Source organism: Pseudoliparis swirei, chromosome 12 (assembly GCF_029220125.1).
Source record: "Pseudoliparis swirei isolate HS2019 ecotype Mariana Trench chromosome 12, NWPU_hadal_v1, whole genome shotgun sequence".
NCBI lineage: Eukaryota > Metazoa > Chordata > Actinopteri > Perciformes > Liparidae > Pseudoliparis > Pseudoliparis swirei.
Genome location: NC_079399.1, coordinates 21644082 through 21669901, shown reverse-complemented (window position 1 = coordinate 21669901; position 25820 = coordinate 21644082). Strand labels below are relative to the sequence as shown.

At 47.2% G+C, this 25820-nt stretch overlaps 3 protein-coding genes and 1 long non-coding RNA gene across 5 annotated transcripts in view; 2 read left to right on the top strand and 2 right to left on the bottom strand.

The window, feature by feature from the left end:
* Positions 1-4823, bottom strand: part of cdc42bpab (CDC42 binding protein kinase alpha (DMPK-like) b) — a 69751-nt gene extending 64928 nt beyond the window's left edge. The window contains exon 1 of the mRNA XM_056428977.1: positions 3621-4823. Within this exon, the coding sequence (XP_056284952.1) occupies positions 3621-3798 (178 nt within the window). The 5' untranslated portion in view covers positions 3799-4823. The remainder of the gene's footprint in view (positions 1-3620) is intronic.
* On the top strand, positions 1764-13674 carry lft1 (lefty1). Of its 2 annotated transcripts, XM_056428983.1 has the most exons (5): positions 1764-2211; positions 11575-11785; positions 12002-12248; positions 12415-12654; positions 13025-13674. In XM_056428983.1, the coding sequence occupies exons 2-5, from the start codon at positions 11581-11583 to the stop codon at positions 13347-13349; spliced, it is 1017 nt and encodes a 338-aa protein (XP_056284958.1). In that variant the 5' UTR covers positions 1764-2211; positions 11575-11580; the 3' UTR covers positions 13350-13674. The 2 variants fall into 2 exon arrangements, with proteins under 2 accessions (XP_056284958.1, XP_056284957.1); XM_056428982.1 differs by lacking the exon at positions 1764-2211 and having other exon boundaries at positions 11055-11785.
* A 397-nt stretch (positions 13675-14071) lies between these two features.
* Positions 14072-19632, top strand: LOC130202587 (uncharacterized). The gene is made up of 3 exons (XR_008833375.1): positions 14072-14564; positions 15368-15426; positions 19564-19632. It is a non-coding gene; the product is annotated as an uncharacterized LOC130202587 (long non-coding RNA).
* On the bottom strand, positions 16338-25820 carry hnrnpub (heterogeneous nuclear ribonucleoprotein Ub). The gene is made up of 14 exons (XM_056428252.1): positions 25162-25820; positions 23729-23843; positions 21875-21954; positions 21575-21714; positions 21351-21450; positions 20748-20860; positions 20292-20555; positions 20092-20211; positions 19874-20002; positions 19617-19785; positions 18849-19142; positions 18444-18757; positions 18187-18351; positions 16338-18049 (listed from the first exon to the last, which is right to left on the bottom strand). The coding sequence occupies exons 1-14, from the start codon at positions 25658-25660 to the stop codon at positions 17999-18001; spliced, it is 2553 nt and encodes an 850-aa protein (XP_056284227.1). The 5' UTR covers positions 25661-25820; the 3' UTR covers positions 16338-17998.

The window sequence follows — 25820 nt, the reverse complement described above, 5'->3', positions numbered from 1 at the left end:
ATGTAATAAGTCGTTAATTACAGCAACGGTCTCGATTTCACTCAGATGAAAACCTATTTTTCAGGATTGTCTGTTGTTACTGCTTCATGACTTCCACCACCGCTGAAAAGTTTGGGGTCACCCAGACACGTTCGTGTTTTCCATGAAAACTCACAATTATTTATCAAATTAATTGCAAGATAAAAATAAAATCTAGTCAAGACATTGACGAGGTTAGAAATAATGATTTTTTTATTGTAAATAGTAATGTTCTTCTTGTGGCTCAAAGGAAGGCCAGTTTTAGAGCTTCTCTCACCAGCATAACTGTTTTCAGCTGCGCTCACATAAAAAGGGTCTAAAGGGTTTATGATTAATTTAATGTTATCTTCATTGAAAAAAACATGTTTTTTTCTTTTTCTAAGTGACCCCAAACTTGTTTAGAAATGATGAAGCACATCCATACGTATCCCAGAATGCTCCACTGTGGTATATCACATAGAACAGCAGATATGAACATGGGATCCATGTTCTTATGCATTTGCGTGTTCGCCTAACTGTTTACATTACGTAGACCAGTCATCCTCTCGAGTGAATCGGGACCAGAGCTGTTGAAAGTCAAAGACAGCGGAGACGCCAGAGGACCTCGAACGTCTCGCTGGGTACCCGCAGCACGTGTCCGACGGCCATCTTTCATTGCGTTTCAGAGGAATATCAGTCAGAGTAAACGGAGTGAAGCATCATGGTCCGTCTGTGTGGGCCGGGTCTCCCTCAGCGAGTCGTCTGTTGCATTTCCTGTTTCGATGACTGCGTCTGCTAATGTTTACAGTTTATAAAGTATAACGAGAGAACATGACGAAGACCATTTATTGAAAGGCTGATACTTCCGTTTGTATATCTATGGTGTCGTGATAAATCTTCTATGGAGGTACCAGGCTCTTCTGGAAGAAGACAAGGCCTTTCTACAGGGTACGACATTTACATCGCTTTTAGGGGGGAACTTTTGCCCCCTGTGACTGAAACCAAGGGGCATTAAAAAGAAATTGAGGCACTTTTTTAAACTTCTAAAATAACATTTAACCTTTGTTAAAAAATAAATATACTTATTTGGGCTCACAGTATATGAGCAATTGTCATAAAAATGGCAATAATAAGACTATTAGGCAATAATAAGACGATTAGGCTGTAGTCAACAGATTCAAAATATTTGTAGATTTTATTTAACGCAAAAAAAATACATGAATCATATTCAATGTTATTCTTATTTATTTGTGCTTATTTATTGTTATTACATTTTTAAAACAACTATTATCAATTATAACTTCTTATTATTTATTTGTTATAATTTAAAATATATTTATAGATTTGTTTGTGTGTACAGTAAAGGAAATACAGATAGGACACAACACAGAACAATAACAAAAGGCTATTAAATTATACTTATAAGAGGAAATTATGGGGGCATTGTTTGCCTCTCCTAGTGACATCAGGGGCAACTTTATATTTCTGCCCTTTGCCCTGGTGTGTTTCTTTCTACCAGGACATTAAAAGTCATTTGTGTTTCGTTCCAGCTTCATTGCCTCTGGGGGAACAAACTCTTCAACTCAATTAAATTAATTGGTATTAATTATAGAAGCTGGAGGATTCTCATTCGAATCCCTCTGGAGTGGAACACCATAACAAGCGACAACACAGGACCTCAGGGGGGGGGGGGGGGGGCAGGATGCTCTAAAGGAAACAACACACGATGTGTAACGACTAAACACTGAACATAGTTGGATTGGCTTTTGGACCGGCAGGAAAGTACCTCTTAAGATACACAAAAATAATAATAATAATCACCAAAGTGATTTACTAGCCGGCGTCGCTCCCTCTTTAGCACAGAATAGGTTGTCCAGATGGTGGTTGGTGGTAAAACAGCCAAACGTAACCACCATTTGACTGATTTAACTGCCGCTGCCCTTCCACAGCCGGCCGACCGGCTTCCTGTTCAACATCGCAATTTCACAGGAGGAAGAAATAAAGATGCCAGCAAATGTGCCAAACTGCACCTTCTTTCTATAATCATAGGCTGCACGCCGTATCATAAATGCGTCTCGATCCACGGGCCAATGATTTTTGCTCGCGCACGTCCTCAGACCGCCGCAGCACGACGTTCAGGGCTTTAAAACACGGGCAGGACAGACAGGCTCTGGCAGCTACCGGGCCTCTGCGCCAGAGGAAGGGAAAAAAAAGGTGAGTTCACATTCCTGCTTCATGCACAAACCAAACCCCTAATGTCACACACACACACACACACACACACACAGACCTTTTGCACAAACGATCGAGGCGCGAGTGTGTGCGTGCCTGCGTGTGTGTTCCTCCTGCATGTTATGTTCTCCGACATGAGAGGGGAAGAAAGTTAGAAAGCCAATCAAAACATTCCGGGTATGTGATCTCGACGCTGGCAACCAAACACAGATCACAACAGAGCGTGTCTGCTCAGAGACAGCTCGGTTCGTCGTCAACAAACTTTCACACACACACACACGTCCGTGAAAATAGGAAACCAATCTGGCGTGACAAGCGACTACTGCAAAAACTAAAAACAGCGAACCAGAGAGGGTTCGGAGCGGCCCGTTCTCGACGTGAGCGTGTGCGTGTTCACTGGAATAAATGGTAGCCTGAAGGATACGGACATCTTTATGAGAACTTTCCTGGATTGGTATCAAAACTCAGAGCGGGCCCGTTTGAGATCCTCACTCCAGTTGATGTCCTTCTGTGTGTCGGGTTACTGCTTCGCCCGGCAACACCTTGTATTTTGAGCGTCTTTCTTTAAAAAACATATTAATTATTTTAAACTCCGCATAAATGAACATGTGATGATAAACAAATTTCCATGACTTTTCCAAAACTTTTATGATTTACTTTTTTTCCAGGACTTTTCCAGGCCTGGAAATAACCATTTTAAAATTCCGTGACTTTTCCATGACCGTACGAACCCTGCTTGTACTTCTGGGTCGTGTCTACTGTGCAATGTGCGTTTCATGCAACTTCAACATGCTATTGCATGTGTGTGTGTGTGTGTGTTATCTACTACCAACTATTCATACACTCTGTCATACTCATTTAATGTGTTGTAACTCTGCAATGATTCCTTCTGGTCACATGACATCTATCGCTTCTGTCCATCCTGGAGAGGGATCCTCCTCTGTTGCTCTCCTGAAGGGTTCTTCACTTTGAAATGTTTTTTTTCTATTTCTTGGGAGTTGTTCCTGATCCGATGTGAGGTCAAAGGTCAGGGATGTCGTATTTGTACAGATTGTAAAGCCCTCTGAGGCTAATTTGTAATTTGTGATAATGGGCTGTACAAAATAAACTGAATTGTTATGTGTATATATATATGTGTGTGTGTGTGTGTGTGTGTGTGTGTGTGTGTGTGTGATGCAAAAAAAAACACAAGAATAAAGTGGCCTTGCTGTGTGAGTCCCAGCGAGGAGAGAGCAGGCCAAGTGAACCCCACTACTTCTAGAACAGGAACGTGATGGGGAAGGGAGGGCCGCTGCACCACCACACCGACATCAGCCTATCGGCTTACCAATAACAACAAAATGGAAGAAAAAAAGACTCAGAGGAAACTAAAAAGAAGTAGTCTTGCTCACCCCATTCCAGAAACTCCAGGATGTTCTTCTCCCTCCGGATCGGGGAGTTGTTGCACTCGTCGTAGAGGCACACCAGGATGTCCAGCAGCGTCTCCACGCTCACACACTGGCCGTTGGACTTGGCCGGCCCGTCCAGGATCAGCTTCTCCAGCTTCTTCAAACGCAATTCTCCCGACATGATTATTCCGACTTGCTGATTCCTGAAGTAATGATGATGATGATGATGATGGAGGAGGTCGTAGACGAGCGAGGCACCTCCTCGGCCTGTGAGTTAGCACACAGGGGCCTGCTCCAGAAGTTCTCTCACCTTGAATGTCTCGACAAGTATCACAACTTTTCAGGTCGGGCGGCTAATTCCGCGTCGACGTCGGCCGGTACATGACCCCCCCTCCCCCCGGTGGCTAAAGACGCGGAGCACTTCCCCCCGGTTGTGTAACACGTATCCCCGCGGGGCACATGCGAGGAGAAGTTGTCACAACTAGACCCTGCTGCCCCGGGCTGGCGGATCTTTGATGAAATCCCCAGCGCAGGCTGGCCCGAGAACCGGGAGAACGAACCGAGACGACGCGGTTTAACGGCAGATCCCCGCGAGCTGTGGTGGCAGATATTTGGGATTCTCCATTCTTGCAGTTAACCCCCTCCAAAAGATTGCAGGGCAGATCTGCAATGCTACAAAGCCCCAGCGCCCCTCCTCTGCTCCAGGAATGGAAGGGCGACACAGGCTTAGTTAGCAGCCTGCTAGGTTAGCTACGGCGCTAGCCAGCGAGCTAACGTTAACGTTACTTTCCCTCGTTCCCAAATGCCATCGTTGCCCCTTTTTCACAGTGTTACCGCCGTTTAACCAAACGTGTCCCCTTTTCCGCAGCGTTGAGTTATTTCCCCATTCAACTGGAAAATATATCCCTTGTTTTCCCAACTTAGCGCTGGCAGTTGTGTTCTTTAAATCCCATTCTCTTAGTCCACGGAAAAAAACCCCAAACGTCTCTTTTTAGTTTCTTCGCGGTTCAAGGACGACGGTTGGCTCGAGAGTTCAGGCAGCAAGTTAGCAGTCAGAAAACGAGGGTCCTTTTTGTTTTTTTGTTGAAGGTTACAGCGGAGCTCGTTACGCGTCAGGAGCAGAGCTGCAGTCCTAGTCCTACTTATTCCGAATCCGGGACTCGCCTCCCCCCGTCCTTCCCGTTGCGGTGCCTGCCTCCCCCGCCGGTCCGTCGCTCCGCTCCTCGCCGTCTTCGCGAGCTACCAGCAGCCTGTAGCCAGAGACTCTCCCCCGGGAGAGACGCCCGAGGACACGGCTCTCTCCGTTACGCCGCACTGGATTCTGGGAAAAAGGGCTCGGTTGTAAACTATGAATGGGTTACAAATGGACGCTTCGCTCACGACGCTACACACATGTACACATTAAAACCCAACCAATATGAACCCGGTCAAAAAGACTCTCTTAGTCACCGTAGAATGTCTAAACTGTAACGAAATACGCCTCGTTCGACGAAGAAGTTCGTAAAACGTCCAACTTTCACGCATGCGCAGAGCGCTGAATCCTCAAGCGGCCATCTTTGATTTGCCATTCCGTTGAGCGCCTTGTTTTCCTTTAGAGCTGGCATCACATCTCCCCTGCATTATAGCATCTCTGGTCGCTGCTGCAGGCAAAAGCCCAGATCATCATCATGGCGCCCGTCACAGCATCTGCTGTGCGGAAGGGTTGGGAGGGGGTTTGGGGTGTGGGGGGGGGGCTGTCAACGTTGTGAATGGAAACTGCGGGCTGTCTGTCAGTCTGCTGGTGACGTGGTGCGCAGAGGACACTTCTCCGCAGTGGAGTGGTCTGGGACACATTCACACAACCTTCAGACAATCCATAGGTGTGTGCGCGTGCGTGCGTGTTTGTGTGCGTGTGTGTGTGCGTGCTCTGCATCTTTATGCACTTCTCAGGCCAACGTGGCATCAGAAATGGTAACTTTGACAATGATGTGTTTTCTCAAGGTGTCGGTGACTTGTGTTCCCAACAAATAAAAAAGACAACATTATTATTGCATCTCTCATATCTCACATACCCCCCCCCCCCCGCCCCTCCCCTCCCTCACGGTACGCCTGTAGTCCGGCTGCTCTGCCCCTTGGACTGTTCTCACTGGTGATACAATCTTAACAATGAGGGTAAACTCCCTTTACACAAACACGCATGTGTGGCTTGGACTTGGATGTTCTGATGTTCCTGCAGGCTGTAATCACATGCGCAGATCCATACATTAGAATAAATCACACAGATCAATACAGTTTGTAAATCACAGACATTTATCAGATCATCAAGCTACACTGGTTCCCTATGTGCACTTGTTTTGTCTGTTCTCTATACCTGTTAGATGCCGCTATGCTCACTTTACCATTAACAGCAATGACATCATTTGAATCATTCATAAAGTTTGAGTAGACAGAGATATTTCAGCTCGTTGAACTATCACCGTCCCATCCTATTGGGGCGAGGTGCTTATCGCCGCTCAAAGTACCATCTATTAATGGTTAACGGCCTGCAGCTGAATGGGAGAAGGTCTGGAGAGACGGTGGGAGAAGCCTTCTGTCTGTGGGACACACGCCACAACAATGAACACTCCTATTGATCAGAAACGGGGCAAATGGATTCGTGCTGCAGGCCTCTGCAGTGTCAAGACTGGCTGAGCGTCCACTGGACACAGTGTAGATGGTGACCAGGAGGGTGACCATTGACCAGGTGTAGATGGTGACCATTGACCAGGTGTTGATGGTGACCAGGAGTTGATGGTGACCATTGACCAGGTGTAGATGGTGACCATTGACCAGGTGTAGATGGTGACCATTGACCAGGTGTTGATGGTGACCAGGTGTAGATGGTGACCAGGTGTTGATGGTGACCATTGACCAGGTGTTGATGGTGACCAGGTGTAGATGGTGACCATTGACCAGGTGTTGATGGTGACCATTGACCAGGTGTAGATGGTGACCATTGACCAGGTGTTGATGGTGACCAGGTGTAGATGGTGACCAGGTGTAGATGGTGACCAAGTGTTGATGGTGACCATTGACCAGGTGTAGATGGTGACCATTGACCAGGTGTAGATGGTGACCATTGACCAGGTGTAGATGGTGACCAGGTGTAGATGGTGACCATTGACCAGGTGTAGATGGTGACCATTGACCAGGTGTTGATGGTGACCATTGACCAGGTGTAGATGGTGACCATTGACCAGGTGTAGATGGTGACCATTGACCAGGTGTAGATGGTGACCAGGTGTAGATGGTGACCATTGACCAGGTGTAGATGGTGACCATTGACCAGGTGTTGATGGTGACCATTGACCAGGTGTAGATGGTGACCATTGACCAGGTGTTGATGGTGACCATTGACCAGGTGTAGATGGTGACCAGGTGTAGATGGTGACCATTGACCAGGTGTAGATGGTGACCATTGACCAGGTGTAGATGATGACCATTGACCAGGTGTTGATGGTGACCATTGACCAGGTGTAGATGGTGACCATTGACCAGGTGTTGATGGTGACCATTGACCAGGTGTAGATGGTGACCAGGTGTAGATGGTGACCATTGACCAGGTGTAGATGGTGACCAGGTGTCATTTGAAGCACTTGTTTTTGTATAACCTCTCTGGTGATGTTCTGTGTCAGTGAGAAAACAACATGTGTTGTGTGTGGCACTGCAGAAGCACGGTTCCCTGTAAAGGTAATAATCCACTCTCAAATTAAATTAATCATATTTTAAAATGTGCCGTTTTAACCCTTGTGTTGCCTTAGGGTCATTTTGACCCGAATCAATATTACACCCTCCCCCCGCCTTAGGATTAATTTGACCCCATTCAATGTTTAATGTCGGTGTTCTTTCGGTAGTCAACAAACAAACATAAAGTGCCTCACACTTAAACTTGGAAAACAATATTAATTCTAATAATTTTCTGGAGGTTTTAATTGCTGGCGTCAAATTGAACCCAAAGGGTAAAATATGTTAGTAAATATAAAGGTAACAGGAGGGTGAAACATTGAATCGGGTCAAAATGACCCAAAGGCGGGGGGAGGGTGTAATATTGATTCGGGTCAAAATGACCCTAAGGCAACACAAGGGTTAATAGGAATAAGTTGTTTTTTTCATTATCATTACATTTACAATTCATTTAAAATACATGTAAATTAATTGGAGACATAATTCATGAACACTACGCACTATAAATAGTGACGGTGACTTTACTGAGATAATAATAAACTATTTTCTACTGAAAGCACCAGACGTAAAAAAATAAGAAAACGGAAACATTTCTTAAGCACTGGCAAAAGTGGTGCAACTATGTCACAGATAAATGCCCTGACTGTATTTCTTTACTCTATGGAAAATGATTTCTCCCTGCTTTATTTATAGTTGTGTTATTATGGTATTGTTTTTGTTTCTTTATTTGTATATGTGGTTTTTTTTTTACTTCTCTCTATACATAGAATCTGACAAATTTAAATATGTGTATGTGAGATTCTGAACACTAATAAAATATACATTAAAAATAAATAAATAAGAAAATAATATTATAATATATTATATATATATATATAATATATATAAATGTTTTTTATTGTCATGTCGCAATAAGGGGGAAATGTATAAATAACAATTAAAAAAACATTTAAATAGAATTAAAAAGAGGAAACAAACAGTCTGGAGTTTCGGGACATCATTTAAAACAGATTCTAAAAGTGCAGTAGAGAAATTATGTGAACAGATGACGTCATTGATCGAAGTATTGAGTGTAAGGAAGAATCTACTTTATGAAATAGTGTATTCACTTTTAAATATTACACGAGGTGTGTCTGTTCCCTTTCGAGCCGTTGCAAGTCACCAGAGCGCCCTCTGCTGGTCAGACCGCCTCCATGCAGTTCAACGGGGGATTTAACGGTATTTACTCTTCATGTGTGTGTGTGTGTGTGTGTGTGTGTGTGTGTGTGTGTGTGTGTGCGGTTAGATATCAATCAATTCCTCCTGTTTAAAGTCTGCATATTGTACCTAGTTTTGCATAACGTGTAGACAGAGTGATCCTCCCGAACCGGAACACCTCGTGTCCGTCTTGAGTTTCTTTTATCGGTTGGATCTGGTTCTTTGTCACCCTGCACACTAAAAGTCTCGCCTATGTCGATTAATTAAACGTTAATGAAAATATTAATTGTTAGTCCTATCTAATCACGTCCTATTGGGTTAAGTCTGGGCTGAAACCGTCTCTGCGCTGATTGACCGCCATCAACTGCGTGAAATGCAATTAGACGGCGGTCCTCTGTGATGTGGAGGCCATCGAGCAGTTCTGTATTGTCCAGGTCTCGCGCGTGATGATTATTGGGTGCGGCCCCCCGACGCATCGACCCAGACTCCAGTGCGTCTCGTTGCCGTCTGCAGCTGCGCAGAAACTTAAAGAAAAGAAGAAAAAAAAGAAAAAAAGGGCCATTAAGGTGCAAACTAGCAGCGGCGGTTCATGTCCCCAAATATTTGATCTCGAGATAAAGCGGGCAATGGCAGATCAGGAAGTGGGTGACAAAGCAGCCATGATGTGAATAATGAGGAATTTGCGCTGACCACCAACACAAGTTAAATATTGACTGTTTGGCGCAGCCCCGCCTCGTTGCCAAGGAGACGAGATGCTGCAGTCTAATGTACAAACATCCCGACTGCGGCATATTAAACCGGCTCCTCCGCAAACAGCCTGGGGAGCAAAGGGGATGCCGTGTTTCACAAATGGAAGGGAATGACCTATAAATTGGACCTCTTTTGAATGCAAATGCCTGGATGTTAATTAACACCTGAGTTGTTGATTGTGGGAGCTTGTTGGCCTTTGATTGAAAAGAAATGGCACCTGGGAGCATCAGATGGAGCTTTGAACTGGGAAGCTCGTCTTTGATTGGCATGGGAAGGAAGAAAGACTGAGAAATATCACACAAAGGGCATCTTAATTTACTGAATTAGGGGTTGTAATAAGAGGGAGAAGAGAGGATGACACGGGACCTTCCACTTGGCCCCAGAGCTCTGAGTCCTATTTATTGATTTGACCTTAAAGGTCATACATGTCTGCACCGACGGTTCTGACTTCAGTTTGGACCTCAGCTTCAGGGTTCGACGGCTTTATCATCAAATTAGTTTCAAAGAACAATTATGAGAGGAAACGTTGACGTTTTTTATTCAGAAACACAGATTCTGCCTTTAAATCACCGCGTAATATAATAATAATAATAATAATAATAATAATAATAATATAAGTGTCGTTACTGCTGGGCTACTTTGTGTAAACGTGATTTTTAACAGGATGCAGTAGGTAGTTTTTTGTCTGTTTTAAGCAGATTGAGATGAGCCCTGAAGTCACTGAGTGAAACTCTTACATCATGTGGAGGAGACCCAGGATTACACAACACTACACACACACACAATCACACGAATCACACAAAAAGTTGCATAAAAACTGCTCCGGAAAACAAAAAAAGGAGAAAAACATTTGGTTTAAAAACACAAATGCAGCCGCGCCGACAACACACGTGTGTAACAAGGCCGCCATGCTGCCCTCGCTCTGTTTCAACGTGTACACACACACACACACACACGGTGCGGTCTACCAGCGGATCATCATGCGTCCCGCTCGTAAGCCGGAGGTCTGGCAGTCATCTGTCATTTGCTCTTCCTGTGTGCCCCTTCAGTCCGTCTGACATCTCTGAGCAAACACGGCCCAATACACAAGCGCCGGCCGGGCCCTCTGGGCAGCGGGAGCACCCCTCTTCTAATGTTTGTGTGACAAAAAAGGCAAAGGCAAATCCTCGCAATGGAATCAGATAATCACCAACCTGTGAAGAGCCTGCCCCCAATCCACATCCACCACAGGCCCCCCTGGATTAACTGTCTGTTTGGCTAATAATTCTAATCTGCCGGAGAGGGCCAAGAATGGGCGACAGGGCTCGGAATAAACATCTAATCCTGCGGTTCCCCCCTCCTCCCTTTTTGTTCTGTAAGCCCCCCCCCCCTCCCCCCTCTCTCTCTTGTTGCACACTCTTGCCCAAAAGATGACCCGGCTGGACTCGCCCGCTGCCGTTTCGGAGTCCACGTCGGACACCGGTTGCCCCGCGGCCACCCAGACAGAGATAAGGCCGCTGTGTGTGTGACAGACTGTTGCCAGACTGACATCGTCCAGTGGAATGTACACGTCGGAGTGTGAGGTGTGTGTGTGTGTGTGTAGACAAGGGTGCTACTGAGCAGAGAGGGCACTTCAGGTTCACAGGGTCAGGAGATGTCTGTCTGGGACGCATGTGTAGCAGCACAGAACACACATAACACCGCTCACAGGCCGAGGCCGCATTCAGGTGGACACACACGGAGACAGAGTCATTATCACGCTGGCAGTCAGTTATGTTTCCCGGTCATCGTTTAATGAAAATAATAATAAATCCTGCAAAATAATGTTCTCCCTTTTCTCATCTGGGGCGGTGAATCCCCAGAAAGGGATTTTAAACCATCAGGGTGTGAACTTTGAGGTAAAATTACAGCTGAGCAAGTTTATAAATACATAAAGTGCACAAATAAATGTTGATTTGGTTATCCGGAGGAATCTCAGTTGCAGCAGGTCCTCACACCCGAAAGAGCAGATCTGTAGATCAAATGCAACGCAGGCATAGTTTTATGGTGAAGAGTCTAATGGTTGCTGTTTGAAGTATGGCCACTTAGATATCCTGCCTAGGACGGGGCCCTATTGTCGCACCTTTGTCCTGATAAGGGGCCCCGCCCCCATTGACCAAGTGCGAACGGCGGGGAGGGCCGCGACAATATAAGAGGCTGCGGGAGTGTCAGAGCAACGCTGTCTATCTCTGGTGACTCGTGCTCCTGTGCTGCTGTCGTCCATCACTCGGAACTCATGGATTTCCTGCGCGCTTGTGTCCTCTGCTCGGCTCTCCTCGGCCTCGCCAAGGCCTTTATGCACCAGGATATGAAGGACGCGCTGCTGCACAAACTCGGGCTGGATGAAGTTCCAAAGATCCATAAGAGGGATCTGGAGAATCTGGTGGTGCCGGCGCATATCAGAAACAAGTACACGTCCATGCTGAAGATGCACCACAGCAGGAGACGCAGATCTCTGCCCAGCCTGGCGGGCATCCTCAGGGGAATCCCCGGTAATGCAGGTAAGGACCGTTTCCATGAAAAAAAAGTACAAAAATAGAATATGTTATTTGTATTAATTAGAATGTAAATCACGTTGACACAGATAGCAGGTCGGGGGAGCGGTTATTTCAGTGCGTAATTGGTGCGCTGAGACGCTTTTACGCACCAAAAACGGTGATTGTAATCTTCCAGAAAGACAGAATCGCCCATAACGCTTGCATTGCTCCGTGTTCTAGATATTTTCGGGGAGTATGTGTATTCTGACACCACTCGGCAACGCATGGTGTTCGACATGGAGGCGAGGATCCCGGATAACAGCGAGGTGACCATGGCGGAGCTCAAGCTCTACCAGCGGGCTTCCTACCACAAGCGCTTCGCGGTGGAGAGGAAGAACCACCGGGCTGTCAACAACGCTCGGGTCAGCCTCTACTGGGTGGAGGTGCTGCCCAACGGATCCAACCGGACATCACTGGTAGATTCACGGTAAGGGACCGTTTTCCACGCGGCGCGTTTATGCAAATATCTGAATTATAGAGCAATTAAGGGGGTGACATCACCCCCGTCTCAGTCGCTTATCTTAGTAATAATAATGTAATTGTCGTTTTGTTTAACCCGTCTAATTAATCGCCCTTATCTCTCGCGCTCACAGGTTGATCCCCATTCACGAGACCGGCTGGAAGAGCTTTGATGTGACTCAGGCGGTGCACTATTGGTCCAAGACCCAGCAGAAGACACCTATGCACATGGAGGTGTGGATCGAGGGCGAGAGACCCGGCAGCTACGCGGCAGAGTTGGCCAAGAGTGTCCGCTTTACCACCCAGGAGCAGACGGACAACACCTTGGGGAGGCCCGAGCTCATCCTCTACACACTGAACCTCGAAGAATACGGGTAAGGGCGCGAGCGTTTGATATACAGGATATTGTATCGGCGTGGCAATTGGCCCACACCCTCCTCTTTTTGTGTGTTTTACCTGTCACCATTTGCATTGTTAGTGGATGCGCGTGGTGTGGCAGAGGGGCGTCACGTGAACTTTCTCATGGTTTGGAGAGTCCAAAAAAATCCCATTGAAGTCGTGTTTTTGAGTTGTGACCCGTGTGATTACGTCATTGCTATTACATATAGTTTAAAAAAGGGCTCGTTGTGTAGATTCACCCACTAAACACATGACATGACAGAGTTGGATAAGTGTGGTCATCAGCGTGATGATGTCATTTCAAACAAGTCCTCTAACTTGTCTTCCTCATCTTTTCTTCCTCAGTTCCCACGGCGACTGCGACGTCAACCACAACAAAGGCACCTGCTGCAGGGAACAGTACTTCATCGACTTCCGCTCGCTCACCTGGACCCAGTATTGGATCATCGAGCCGGCGGGGTACCAGGCCTTCAGCTGCGCCGGAGGCTGCAAGCAGCCCAGGCGTAACTACGGCTACGGGGAGCGGCGGTGCACGGTGGCGGAGAGCGCCCCCTTGCCCATCATGTACCTGGTGAAGAAGGGCGACTACACGGAGATAGAGGTGGCCGAGTTCCCCAACATGATCGTGGAGAGGTGCGCGTGCACCATGGACAACGTCTCCATCGTATGAAGCCGCCGTGTGGACAGAAGTATTATAGGAATATCTTTGTGTCTTTTCATCGGGGTGTTGATATATTTAAGGCTTTGAAACAACACATCTAGTACTTTCTATTTAAATGGACATTTATCTGGAGTTCCTCACGCGACACCAAACTCCGTCTCCTTCCACAAGCACTTTCACATATTTGTTTATATTTTTTTGGTTTTGGTTTCTTCACATTTGCACGAGTCGCGTCGAATCTCGCGGGGCGATCGTTCAAATTCTGTCACATTTGTTTTCAAGCTGTACATAATAGTGATGAGTTTATGTTTTGAAAATAAAATATCTAGATTCACCCTGTGGTCCCTTCCCTGCTGTCTGGGCCTCCATTCACATTCATGACCGCATTCACATGCAGGAGGCCTCCTCCGCCTTCATTGACACGCATAGGAAATGGGAGAGAGGAGCAAATCCTTTGGCCTAATGACTTGTGGCATCGGGCACGCCGCCGGCACGCCGCTGTTGACACAGCGACTCACGCCGCTTTGTTTGCGGTGGGGAGGAGCGACGCGGCGACATGCCGAGAAACGCGAAGTCCATTCGCGGTAAGCCGGAGGGAGAGCGCTCCTCGAGTGTTTACATCGGACTTAGAGCGGGCCGGCTAATGCCCTGTTGGCTGTGTGTGGGGGGTCCGTGTCCTCCACCCACACGCTGCTGACGGAGGGGAGTGGATTCACATGGAGCCTGGAGGACACACGGGTACTCTTTAATAGTACTCACTGTCACATATACTAGTAATCTTTAAAAAGTATAAACTGTTAAACATATACTAGTAATCTTTTAAAAGTATTCACTGTGACATATACAGTATACTGGTACTCTTTTAAAAGTATTCACTGTCACATATACTGGTACTCAAAGTATTTATAGTATTATAAAGAAACACTAGTGTCTCTATTGCCCTGTAGGCAACACGTCTTAAAGGGCCAGCGTGTAGATTTAGGGTGAACTGTTGGTAGAAATGTAATATAATATCAACATGTGTGTTTCTTTGGTTCATAACCACCTGTGAATCAGAGGTTGTGTTGTTGTCTTTACACACAGAGTGGTCCTCAACACAAACACCGGCTCCACAGGCTTTGGTTTCAGTTGGTGCCACTTTGTAACCTCACCACTAGATGGCGCCAGATCCTACACACTGCACCTTTAAACTGTCAAATCGCAGGTTTTAAAAACATTGTCAATGTAAGTTTATGATCTCAATCTCTAGTTGCAAGTCTTCTTCCATACCAACATAATAAATGATGCTCCATTGTTATTTAAATACCTCGTGATTGACAGGTCGGTTGTCTGGGAGTTTTTATAACGTGAACCCTTTCCCAGCGTGTTTTCAGTTAAAAAACCAAGATGGCCAACATTCAGAACTCAAGGCTTCAAACATGCTAGGTGGTGAAGTCAGAGTGAACACTTCTCATATTTCTATGGCGCAGATATTATAGAGGATACACTTATAAACCTGTTAAGTGTTGATTTAAAATATGTTGACCGTCAGACGTCAGAGGGTGAATAGTTATGCCTTTGACCCAGGAACCCTTGATCTGGGTCACCAGGTCAACATCTCTATGTGTTATGATCAAACACCTGCTAAAAGAATCCCACTGCCAGTGAATGTGAGCGTGACGACCCCCTGAGACTCGCCGGTCCCCGGGTGAGAACCACTGAGGATGTTAAATAAATACTGTGAAGGGATCAAGATGCTCGATCCACAGAGCGTCATCAGGAACTGTGCCTTTAAATCAGGGGTGGGCAAACTATTTGGCTCAGGGGCCACAATGTTTTTTCTAATTTGACCGATGAGCCGGGTCAGTATGAGATGGATCGTCTCTTCTTTGGTCCTCTCATCATTACAGAAGGGCTCCATACATGAGCAGGGGCCAAAGAAAGGGGGGCTAAGCCCCAGACCAGTGGGCCCCAAACTAAGGCCCGCCTCCACATTTGTCCCACCCCCTGAACAATACCAGAGACGCATTATCATTTTTTTCCTTCAGTCTGGCCACGCAGATCCTAGACGAACCGCTGTCCAATAGAACGGAATAATGGCGAAAAGGTAAGAGAACAATGAATTCAGAATGCAGGCATTTAACCTTTTTCTGTGAAGATCCCGGAAAGGGTTATTCATATTTGGTTATGTGGCTTTCTTGAAAACAATAAATGTTTACATTTAGGCACCCCTGCGGTCGTCACATTTTGTTGTTACAAACTGAACCCGCCCCCATCAGAGAAGGGAAAAGTTATGAGGCCCTCGCAGGAAAAAGTTTGGGAACTCCTGGTCAAGTTTATGTTTGCACACCCCGAATATCCATCGTTAGATATACTGATATATGTTCATTTGGAGTATATCACTGAGATAAAGATGAACTAGTTCAGTGTCAAATACCATTCAAAGGTAATATAATAGATAATGTGTTCACACTCGAGGAACAAAACTCTGGATGCAGCTGTAAGTTTAGCGTAACTCTTAAAAAGTTAACGCTTTACGTCTTTACTTTAAATTTAAAAAAGTAGAATACTCATACTACTCGGCGGCCCGTAGTTTGCCCACACCTGCTTTAAGTGAAGGTTGTGATGTCACAGCCATTTAAAGAAGGGACGCCCTGAATCCCAGGACGGCTGACCAGAGCAGACTAGGGAGCTCCTAAAGAGACAGGCGCTAAAAGAGTGTTCTTCGACAGGGGGTGACTAGATATATAATAAATATATTGAGACGTGAGAACAATGTTGATCTTCTTTGAACATTAAGCATGAGCCGGTTGACTCTCAAAATGAGGCCGATATGAGACAACTCAAAGATTCCTCACCTGAGAATTTTAAGTAGATCAAAGGTAATTTCAGCCAATGATGCATCTACTGAACTAATTATTTGTAATTAATTTAGGTCACTTTTTAATCAGCAGTAAGAGCCGCCAATTTAATGTTGGCGTAAATACATTTCCCGTGGAACAAATCACAGTCACCATGTACCAGCTTCTTTAACTTTAATAAGAGTTAAGACACATTTAAAAAAAGAAAAGAGTACAGTCCAAGTTTTTAAAAACACAAATATCAAAAACCGTAAGATAGAAAAAACAAATCTGGAAAAGTCTCGGGAGCTTTTTGCATTGTTGGGTTTAATAATAAAAGACCTGATATACAACCTGCAACATAAAGCGGTAAAAATATAGAGTCTGTGTGTTATAGGTTATACGGTAAACTCAAAGCTGCGTTCTGCTGGATGCATGAGAACGAGAAGAGGAGGGCCCGGAACACTCCACACATTAAATATAGTCGACAGTTTATCACAGCAGTACTGGGGCGAACTAACTTTCTTAATCACAATACAGTTATTACTCCGAGCCAATTGATGAACATTCGTGCATGGGGGAATAGTGGCGACGTATTTACAGGTTTATTAAATGTTACAGGGAAAAAAAACACCTCTGGGTTTTTAATCGACTGAACCGGCGTGTCCAGCTGTGTTGGAACACAAGCAGGGTGTCCTCTGCCGGGGTATATTATGGGCTGTCGGGCCGCCTCCCACTCGACCAGTCCCTCTGCGTCGCGCCAACAGGTCCCAGATCAGCTGCGGGCCGTGAAGCCCTTCAGGTTGTGCTGGTGAAGACGAGGAACCCCGCCTGCTTTTCCATATCTCCGCTAAGCTGAACTAGCATCGGGGTCAGAAACGGCGGTACACGGGAAAGACGAGCCGTTAAAGAGTCGATCGTGGTTCTGGGATGAGGTTCTGGAATGATCGGCGCCGTCTGAGAATCAAAGTGGAGTAAGGTGCCTCGTTTCTTTTTGGGAATAAATACTAAAAATGGCTTCCGTACGTCTAAAATGGCCGGGTCAATACTTCCTCAGAGATTAGAGGAGGGTCGAGGACACCTGGAGGGAGCACATAAAGGGGGCGTGTCCTCACGGTTTGAAGTAGCAAACGAGGACATTGGCCAATCAAAGGTCTTTTACACACCTTTGAGCTGAATCACAAGTCAAGAATGTAAAAAGCCAACGAGTAGTTTATTGTAGTCTAGTTTGGGTTACAGGGAACAAAAGACTCTCGACATGTACAGCCAACAGGAGAATCAGCGACCATGCGTCTCACTGACATGACCCGTCAACCATCACCTCTTTGAACTCCAGACTACACAAAAATACTAATATTTACAATTAGTAAAAAAAAAAAGAAGCTAAATAAAAGAAATCACAGCACAGATAAAATGCAGCCCAGGAAAAAAAAAAAAAAAAAAAAAATCTGTCCACATCTGCCCCCCCCCCCCCTCCTCTCTGGAGCTGGCATAAAAGGTTTCTGGTTCCTGATAACATGAGATCTATTTTCCTCTTTAAAAGCACGTCATTTAAAAGTGGTGGAGAAAAAAAAAAAGCATAATGAAATATACAACGAAAGAAATAAAAAGGGATGATTGCGTGAGACTGAACCCGCGTAGCAACCTGTGTGCGGGTGGAAGTATGAGCCCCTCCCCCCCGATGTGGACCCCGTGGCTCCATGTGGCGTCTTCATTGTCAGTCGGTGGGTCTGAGATACTAAAAGTGGGTTCTAGAGAAAGTAAAATGAAACGCGGGGCGGAGGGATGATCCGTGGCGAGCGGCGGTCTCGAGTGTCGGCCGCCAGTCCAACAAGAGTCTTAGTAATATCCAGGCTGGTACTGCTGGCTCCACGGCTTCTGGTTCCAGAACTGCACAGACAGAGAGACCCAGTTACTTTGTGTTGAGCCCCAACACGGACCCATCAGAACACGGACCCATCAGAACTCTGTAGTATTCCCATGTACCAGTACTCTGTATAGTCTGTAGTACTCGTGTAGATACTGACCCCTTGCTGCCAGCTCTGGTTGAAGGCCTGGGCTTTGTCCATCCCGTTCCTGTTGCCAAAGTTACCGCCGTTTCCTCCGTTGCCGCTGTTCCTGTTGCCATAGTTGCCATTCTTGTTTCCGAAGTTTCCGAAGTTGCCACGGTTACCACCTCTCTGCTGCTGGAACTATAGCGGGGAGAGAGAGACGGGCCGATGATGACTACGTCAACAGAGAGAGATCACATGACAGGAAGTAAAGCGTCGTCGGCAAACCCCACCTGGTTGTGATGTCCCCTGGATCCACCGCGATGCATGTTGACTCCTCCTCCTCCTCCACCACCTCCTCCTCCTCCGCCTCCTCCTCCTCTGCTCATGTTGCCTCTGTTCATGGGGCCGCCTCTGTTCATGTGACCCCCTCTGGGCCCCATGTTGCCCCTCATCGGGCCGCCCCTGAGGGACCCGCCCAGGCTCGGGAGGGGGCCGCCGCCCCGGTTGAAGTTCCCCCGGCTGTGGAAGCCGCCCCTGAACGCCGGGGGGGGCAGGAAGCCGCGAGGGGGACGGTTGAAGCCGCCGCCGCCGCGAGGACCCGGGGCTGCAGACAGATCGGAAGCGCCGCGAGTTAGCATGCGTGTCACAAATGGGCGTCATATAATCAGAACACAACGACGCCAACGCATCAGTACCTCCTCTGAAGTTGCCTCGGTTCTGGAAGCCCCCGCGGCCCCCCCCTCTCTGTCCGGGTCCACTGCCGCCTCCGCCGCCGCGGCCGAACTGGTTCTTGCCGCCCCGGCCGCCGCCGCGCAGGCCTCCGCCTCTCTTCGGGGTGGTGCTGCCCTGGTTGGGCTTCTTCTCCGCCGGCAGCGCCGTCTTGCTCTCCTCCTTGTACTGCTCCAGCAGCTTGCCGGCCTCCTCCTTCTGCAGCTCGGCGTAGATGACGTCGCTGAAGCTCTCGCCCTCCTCGGGCAGCGAGTAGAAGCCTGGAGGGAAACACGGGGGCGTGGTCAAGGAGGCGGGACTTAGACTCAGCTAGTTATACTCGGGGCTCATCCACACGGTGACCAACGGGTGTCCAGGACGTTAAACCAAATGTCCATGTGACAAAAACATTTGGTGAAATCTCAGTGGAAACATGAAAAAGTGAGAATTTAGTAATTAAACAAACAATGAGAATTCAAAAGCATTACAGTATATAACCTTAAATAATACAATTGAATAAGATATTAGTTTGATTAAAATGAAGACTTGCACCACTAGTATGACCGGTTTATATTTTGAGCATCTTTCTCTTAAAACATAAATGATTTCAAACTCATTTCCATGACTTTTCGGATTTAATTTTTCCTCAAGGGCTTTTCCAGGCCTGGAAATAACCATTTTAAAATTCCATGACTTTTCCAGGTTTTCCCTGTATCCTACTGCGCACGAGTCGAGGCCCAAAGCATCCCTCCTACCTTTCATCTTGAAGACGGCGTGCTCGGGCACCTCTTTGCTGTCGCCCTCCACCTTCTTCTGGACCCTCTGCTTGTAGTCCTCGTCCGAGGGGCAGACCACCACCGCCTTGCGCTGGAAGCCCGCAAACAGGCACATCTTCCTCTTCTGGCCCGGGGCCGACAGGTTGGTCTGGTGGGGGAGGACAAACGGGTTCACTTGTACTGACAGTGTTGGTTTCCTGCTCATCTGGAGAACTGAAGAAGAAAATGCCACTTGCATGATCCAGGATGTAGTTCCTCTTCTTGCGGGCGGCGATCTCAATGAACTTTCCCAGGAAAAGAGGTGCTCTCTGGGAAATGGCGCTCAGTTTTGTGATGTCTTTTGACTGGCGCTTCAGGCTGTTAATCTATATTAAATGATGGAACAAAATAGTTTAAAGCACATTAAATAGAGCCGGAATGAACTACGGGAGACGACTGCTGTAACAGTACGGACCATCATCTTGTCCACAATGGTGTCACTGCCGAGGATGTAGTACTTCCCGGGGTTCTCCTGGACATGATTCTTCACCCATGTCGTCTTCCCTGAGCCCGGCAGGCCGACCATCACGATGATCTACATGAAAGGCAGAGAGAGAACGAGGGTCAACGCCACTTGTCCTGAAAACAACAACAAATACACATCACTGCGCTCACCTCGCAGTCGGCCTTGGTCTGCGGCCCCTTGAGGCCCCGGACTCGGTCGTCCACGGGGATCTGCTGCAGGAAGGTGTAGCCCTCGGTCTGAGGGAAGTACGGAGTCTCCATCTGGCCAAAGTTGAACTCCACGGCACAGTTGTGGCAGATGACGTGGGGGAAGAGGGCCTGGCTGTTCAGGGAGTCCTTCGTGACCTGGAAGGCGGCGGCGGGCTCCCCGCCGTTCTTGGAGAAGGACACGGCCAGCTCCTCGCCCTCAAAGTCCTGAGAGAAGAAGACGGGGAAACCAGTTGAAACGAATGACCCGGCCATTCTGACGAGTGACTGTTGATTCACGTGTGAACGCTAACTGAATGAGGTTCCTCCGGTTTCTGATTTACATGAAATGAGGGAACATATACATCGACGTGTTCCTGGTTTTCATCTAGTTTGATAAGTACGAGCGGCATGTCTTACAATAAGACAGCAGATGACATCATTCTCTTCGTAGGTCTCTCCAAAGTCCTCGGTCACACAGTTGGTGGTCTTCTTGCCTTTCCCAGAGTATGCATAGGAATGTTCCTCCTCACCTAAAACATTAATGGGAGACAACATTCATTGAAAAAGAAATGCAGAAGTACAGACATTTCGAATGAACACACCTCGTCTCAGCCACTGGGACTAGTATGTTGGCAATAAGCCAGCCTCCATTACTAAGAGCCGGAGCTGGAGCCATTTTACATCAACATGTCATGTGGCTTATGAACCACTAGAGGGAGCTCTAGGAGAACAGAGCCCTCTGGTTTTTGCATTTGACAGACAGTCAACCAAAGATTACACGGTTCACTTTGTGGAGTCCCTTCTTTATGAACAAATCATATTTTGCACCGGCTTGGTCACCATTTTGGATATCAGGAGTCAGGATATCCATCAAGTTTGAGTTATTACTTTAGCAGTTTGCTGCACATGTGTGGCTACATTATTCTGGCTACGAGTTTCTACCACGGAAAGTTATTGCGAGTCCTTTCACCGATACCCAGCCGGCAGTATAACAGACAGGAGAGGACGCGAGACACTGACCGAGGAGCAGGGTGCCGGTGGACAGGGACCAGCCGACCTGCACGTCATGAATCTCCATGTTCTTGCTAGAAATGTGCTTCACAGGAATCTTCTCTGCAATCTGTTGACATGAAGCAACACCCACAGCACAACATGGCAAAGTTAATGTTCCCTGCAAGTCCATTTTGTAATAAGAATGAGAATTTGCATACGGCAGGGCAGCGTGAACCGCGTCGTTACTGTACCTTCATCTCGAAGCAGGCTTTGCCTTTGTTCACGCCGTAGGTTCCCTTGCCTCCGGACCACAGGTATGCAAAGCTCTCCATCGTGAGAGACGAGGCACTATAACGGTCCCGAGACACCTTAAAGTGCAGGTCGCAGTTGTCTAGAAGAAGAAAAAAAAGCACTCAAAAATATCTGTATCCAATAGGTCGGCGATAAAGAGCGGCACTGTTCCAACTCGCCGTCATCTCAAGACTTCTCGGGACATGGATCTTTGAATAAAGCTGTAAATATTCCTTTAAACATTGGTATTCGTCACTCACAGGTGTCCAGGGAGACTTTTGTGTCGTCAAACTCTTCATCTTCCTCCTCCAGGGGGGGCACGGGCGACTTAAATGAGGCCCTGAAAAGAGACACCAACCAGTCAACGGGAGGATACACACGCCGATGCAACTACAAACAAAGAGATGTCTTGGGTACCACTTGCTGAAAAATATGTCAGGGAGAAAGTTGGAAAGAGACTAAAGGGAAGAAATACAAAACAGGAACAGTAAGTTGGGCAAGCAAGTCTCCACAGAAGTCTGTATGATTGGCCACGGCAGACTTACCTTCTAGTATCCGGCGAAATCTAAAACGTGAGATACAGAGAGAAAGAGAGCCGCTGCTATCCCTAGCACTCACTGCTACCCACTTGTGGACGTGATAAGGAGCGCTCCCCTTTCAGATCAGTGTGCTTATGATCTCCAGGATCGCTGTGGGGTCCGTCAGTGACAGCGGTGCAGTTTTATATTTAACTTCCCAATTTGTGAAATCCCAATTTAAAAAAAAAGAGGTCACGACTCACTGTTCTGAGTCAGCGTGAAGGCCACGCTCGGCTGCTTGAGACGGGTCGTCGAGCTACAGCAATTTACCAACTCTGGAGCTTGAGATTAGGCACACGTCTAGCATGGGGAGTTTAAGAAGCTAGTGGAAACGGTGGAGCGTTTCCACGAGGCGTCTGCATCGCTCCACAGACAATTGTCTAAGTCCAGTGGAGTCACTATTCAGTCGGACTGGAACCGATGAGGGTTGAGCATCCGCAGGAGTCTTAACATCGCCGGAGACATCCGCCATCGTAGTTCCCAAAATGTAGTGAGAATGGTTGCCGGGGGAGATTTATGGTGGCGTACGGTCAGTGCAGTCCAGAGTACTATGGGTGCACGGGGGCCTATGGCTTCACAGGGTGGATTAAAGGTATAAATAAAATATGGTAATGAGAAAAGACGGACTTTCAAAAAGTGGAACTTTGACTCGTCTGTCAGGTAGGAAGGGACAAAAAGGACCTCAAGCCTCTTCCCGAAAATATAATAAATAATAATTTGTTATCCAACGTCAGATCCTTTTAAAGTGTGTCAACAACGCAATGACAACAAAAAACTGACCAAGAATTAGGTACACGTATGCACACACACACACACGCCCACCATGCATGATGTCACCTGCACAGGGGTAGAAGAGTCTTGCACACACAAACGCGCGTCCACGCTCTCACGCCATGATAACATACACACAAGACATGAGACAGAAATAGCAGTTTGACGTCATACAACCAGTGAAAGTAAAAACAAAACTATAGAAGAAAAAAATATATATATATATATAGACAATTGCGAGGTTAAACGATGGACGGTCAATCACGAGCTCCTCCGTGGACGTTCCAAACCCGTTGGGCCTTTTTTCTCTAACCTGGTGTGCTACCCTGCAGCACTGGGCACCCCCCCCCCCCCGCCCCACCCTCCATTCATTTAAAAAGTGCACATCTGCTACTTTCCTCTGGGTTCTGTCTTGAGCAGCCTGGCTTCACCTTGAGGACACAACTGGCTTTCCAAAAGTGGCATGAGGAACAGATGTGAAAATTCACAGAGACTTGATAGTTGCACTTCTGCTACAGAATGCAGTCCATTTGAGAAACAAATGAGAGTGTGCACTGTAAAAGGTAAGGCTCTTAAAAAGGTAGTCAGGGATGACCCTCAAAACATGTGAAAGTGAGGTAGTTAATAGATAGTATAATACTTGAAAATGAGGGTTTTCCTTATGCTAGTTATGTGCATTGGCTCTTAAAGCCAATACAGTTTAACAAAGCTATGGATGGCGCTTCAGGGATGCTGAAGGCCATTTTTGCTCTGTCCCATCCTTACCAGCTGTATTTGTTCTCTTCAATAAATTCAAAGTAGCCCCTTCCATGTTCCTCCCGGCGTCTCTTAACACCCTTCTTATTCTTCTGATCAGCATTCGTGTCTTTGTCCGCATCCCCTTTGAAAATAGAACAAAGATATAGAATGAGGTGCTCCTTTTTGAGAGAGAAGAGGTCGGACTGGCAGTGGGGTTCTGGCCCACAGAGCCAGTTCATTAGTTACATTGTCGACCATAATCATCAATAGAAAGGTAACCAAAGAGGTAACACCTCGAGATTACACTTTAAATAAATATATATACACAATCATACTGCATAAACTGTAACAACTCTAATGACCAGATAATAATAATTACAATATAGGCTGGTCGAAATTAACATTGTGAACAGTGTTCGCTGTGGCTGGAAGAACAAGTCTCTGAAGTAAGAGGGACATTAACCCTGGTCTGAAGGGCTTGGACTGTATTGTGTTCTAGAAGATTGAGATGCATCCCCGTGTTATTTAGGAGGAAACTAATCTGGGACAAATGCATCATGCAAGTAAATGGGAACCCTAAATTACCTCGGAGAATAATCACGATGAACCGACAGCGTCTAGGTTCATCCAACAAGATGAACACTTTCTATTCAACCCCCGGACAAACGAACCACACACCGGTCGACGAGCCCGTCTTCTGCACCGCGTTGGGTCGGCACGTTTAGATGTAAACACATACGGGCAAAGTCCTGCATTAAATCGGAAGTAATTCGTAATTAAACGCGATGTGAACGGCCCGATGGTGTCTTAATGGCGTGACGTTAACGCGGAGGCCAGGCTCACCGCCAATATCCCCGCTTTTATAGTCACACCTTATTTTAAACGTGGGCGCCTTTTGTTTAAAGCGAGTTTTAGAGTAACAACACGGTATCTTCCTGGTTCATCCCCAACACACGACCACCCAATTTAAAAAAGCCAGGCTCCAACGTGGGAACCCCTGGAGTAACCGTTAGCTCCCGGCTGACCGCTGCACCAAACACAAAGAGAATGACGTTAGCTCGCAAGCTAACACGCTACCCAAGCGAAACGAAAAGCCGGACTAAGCCTCGTTAAATCAATGTTTTACGCGTGACTTCATTCACCTAGCGCGTTCAATCGTCACGAGCGATATTCTGCTGTTAAATAAAAACGATAAACGTATAGTTTGTGGACTAGAGACTCGGCTATGTTAGAAAACGATTCGCGTTAGCTTTAGCGGCTAACAGTTTGTGGCTAACGCCTGCTAGCTCGGCGAGGTCACGCTCTCAACATGGCCGCGCGGCTCGGCGGTAACGGGTTCGGGTTTAGTCATCCCCAGCCGGCTCCCTCCCGCGTTAGCATTACCGCTACAGCAAAACGCGACCCCCTCAGTCAGTCCATCCAGCCAGTCACATTTTTCATAACCACTCCGGCCGACTCACCCTCAGCAGTCGGGTCCGCGGGCTCACCATCCTCCTCCGTGTCTATTTTCTCCATGTCGTCGACATCTCCCTTGAGCATGGGGTCCATCTCGTCGTCCTCCTCCTCTTCGCCCTCACCCATCTCTTCGTCTTCAACAACGGCATCCCCGTCGCCCCCATTTCCCGTTTTCTCTTCTACTTCTTCAGCTACTACGACCGGCGCTGCTACTTCTTCGGCTTCTTCTTCCTCCTCTTCGTTGGCCTCCATGCTTTCTTCTATCGGGCCCTCGCCTTCTTCTTCCTCTCCCATGCCCTCCTGGTCGGCGGCCTGGCCGGAGCCCTCGGCCGCCGCTGCAGCGTCAGGCTCCGTCGGGGGGTTTCCCGCGAGGGCCTCCTCGTCCAGCGCGGCCTGCAGGCGGTCCATCAGCTCGGCCTTCAGCCCTTTATCCGACAGATCTCGCTTCTTCAGCTCGTCCTTCAGCTCGTTCACTTTCAGCTTTTTCACGTTGATTGAGCTCATCGTGGATGTTTTAACTGAAAAAAAATGTTTGAAGAAAAAATCACAAATACGATAAATAAATAGCTTTACGCCCTTTGTCGACGGATGTGGCTCAATATACTGCGCCAAATGGCACCCGCGCTGTCCGACCAATCTTTCACCGGCAAAAGAGCTGCGCTTA

Bases quoted from the DNA above. Each gene is read 5' to 3' on its own strand.
- lft1 (XM_056428982.1), top strand. From the start codon at position 11,521: ATGGATTTCCTGCGCGCTTGTGTCCTCTGCTCGGCTCTCCTCGGCCTC. The intron at 11,786-12,001 runs GTAAGGACCGTT...TCCGTGTTCTAG, and splicing joins GGGAATCCCCGGTAATGCAG to ATATTTTCGGGGAGTATGTG. The intron at 12,655-13,024 runs GTAAGGGCGCGA...TTTCTTCCTCAG, and splicing joins CTGAACCTCGAAGAATACGG to TTCCCACGGCGACTGCGACG.
- hnrnpub (XM_056428252.1), bottom strand. From the start codon at position 25,660: ATGAGCTCAATCAACGTGAAAAAGCTGAAAGTGAACGAGCTGAAGGAC. The intron at 21,715-21,874 runs GTGAGTGACGAA...TTCTTCTTCTAG, and splicing joins AAAAGTCTCCCTGGACACCT to ACAACTGCGACCTGCACTTT. The intron at 20,861-21,350 runs GTCAGTGTCTCG...TTAATGTTTTAG, and splicing joins CACCGGCACCCTGCTCCTCG to GTGAGGAGGAACATTCCTAT.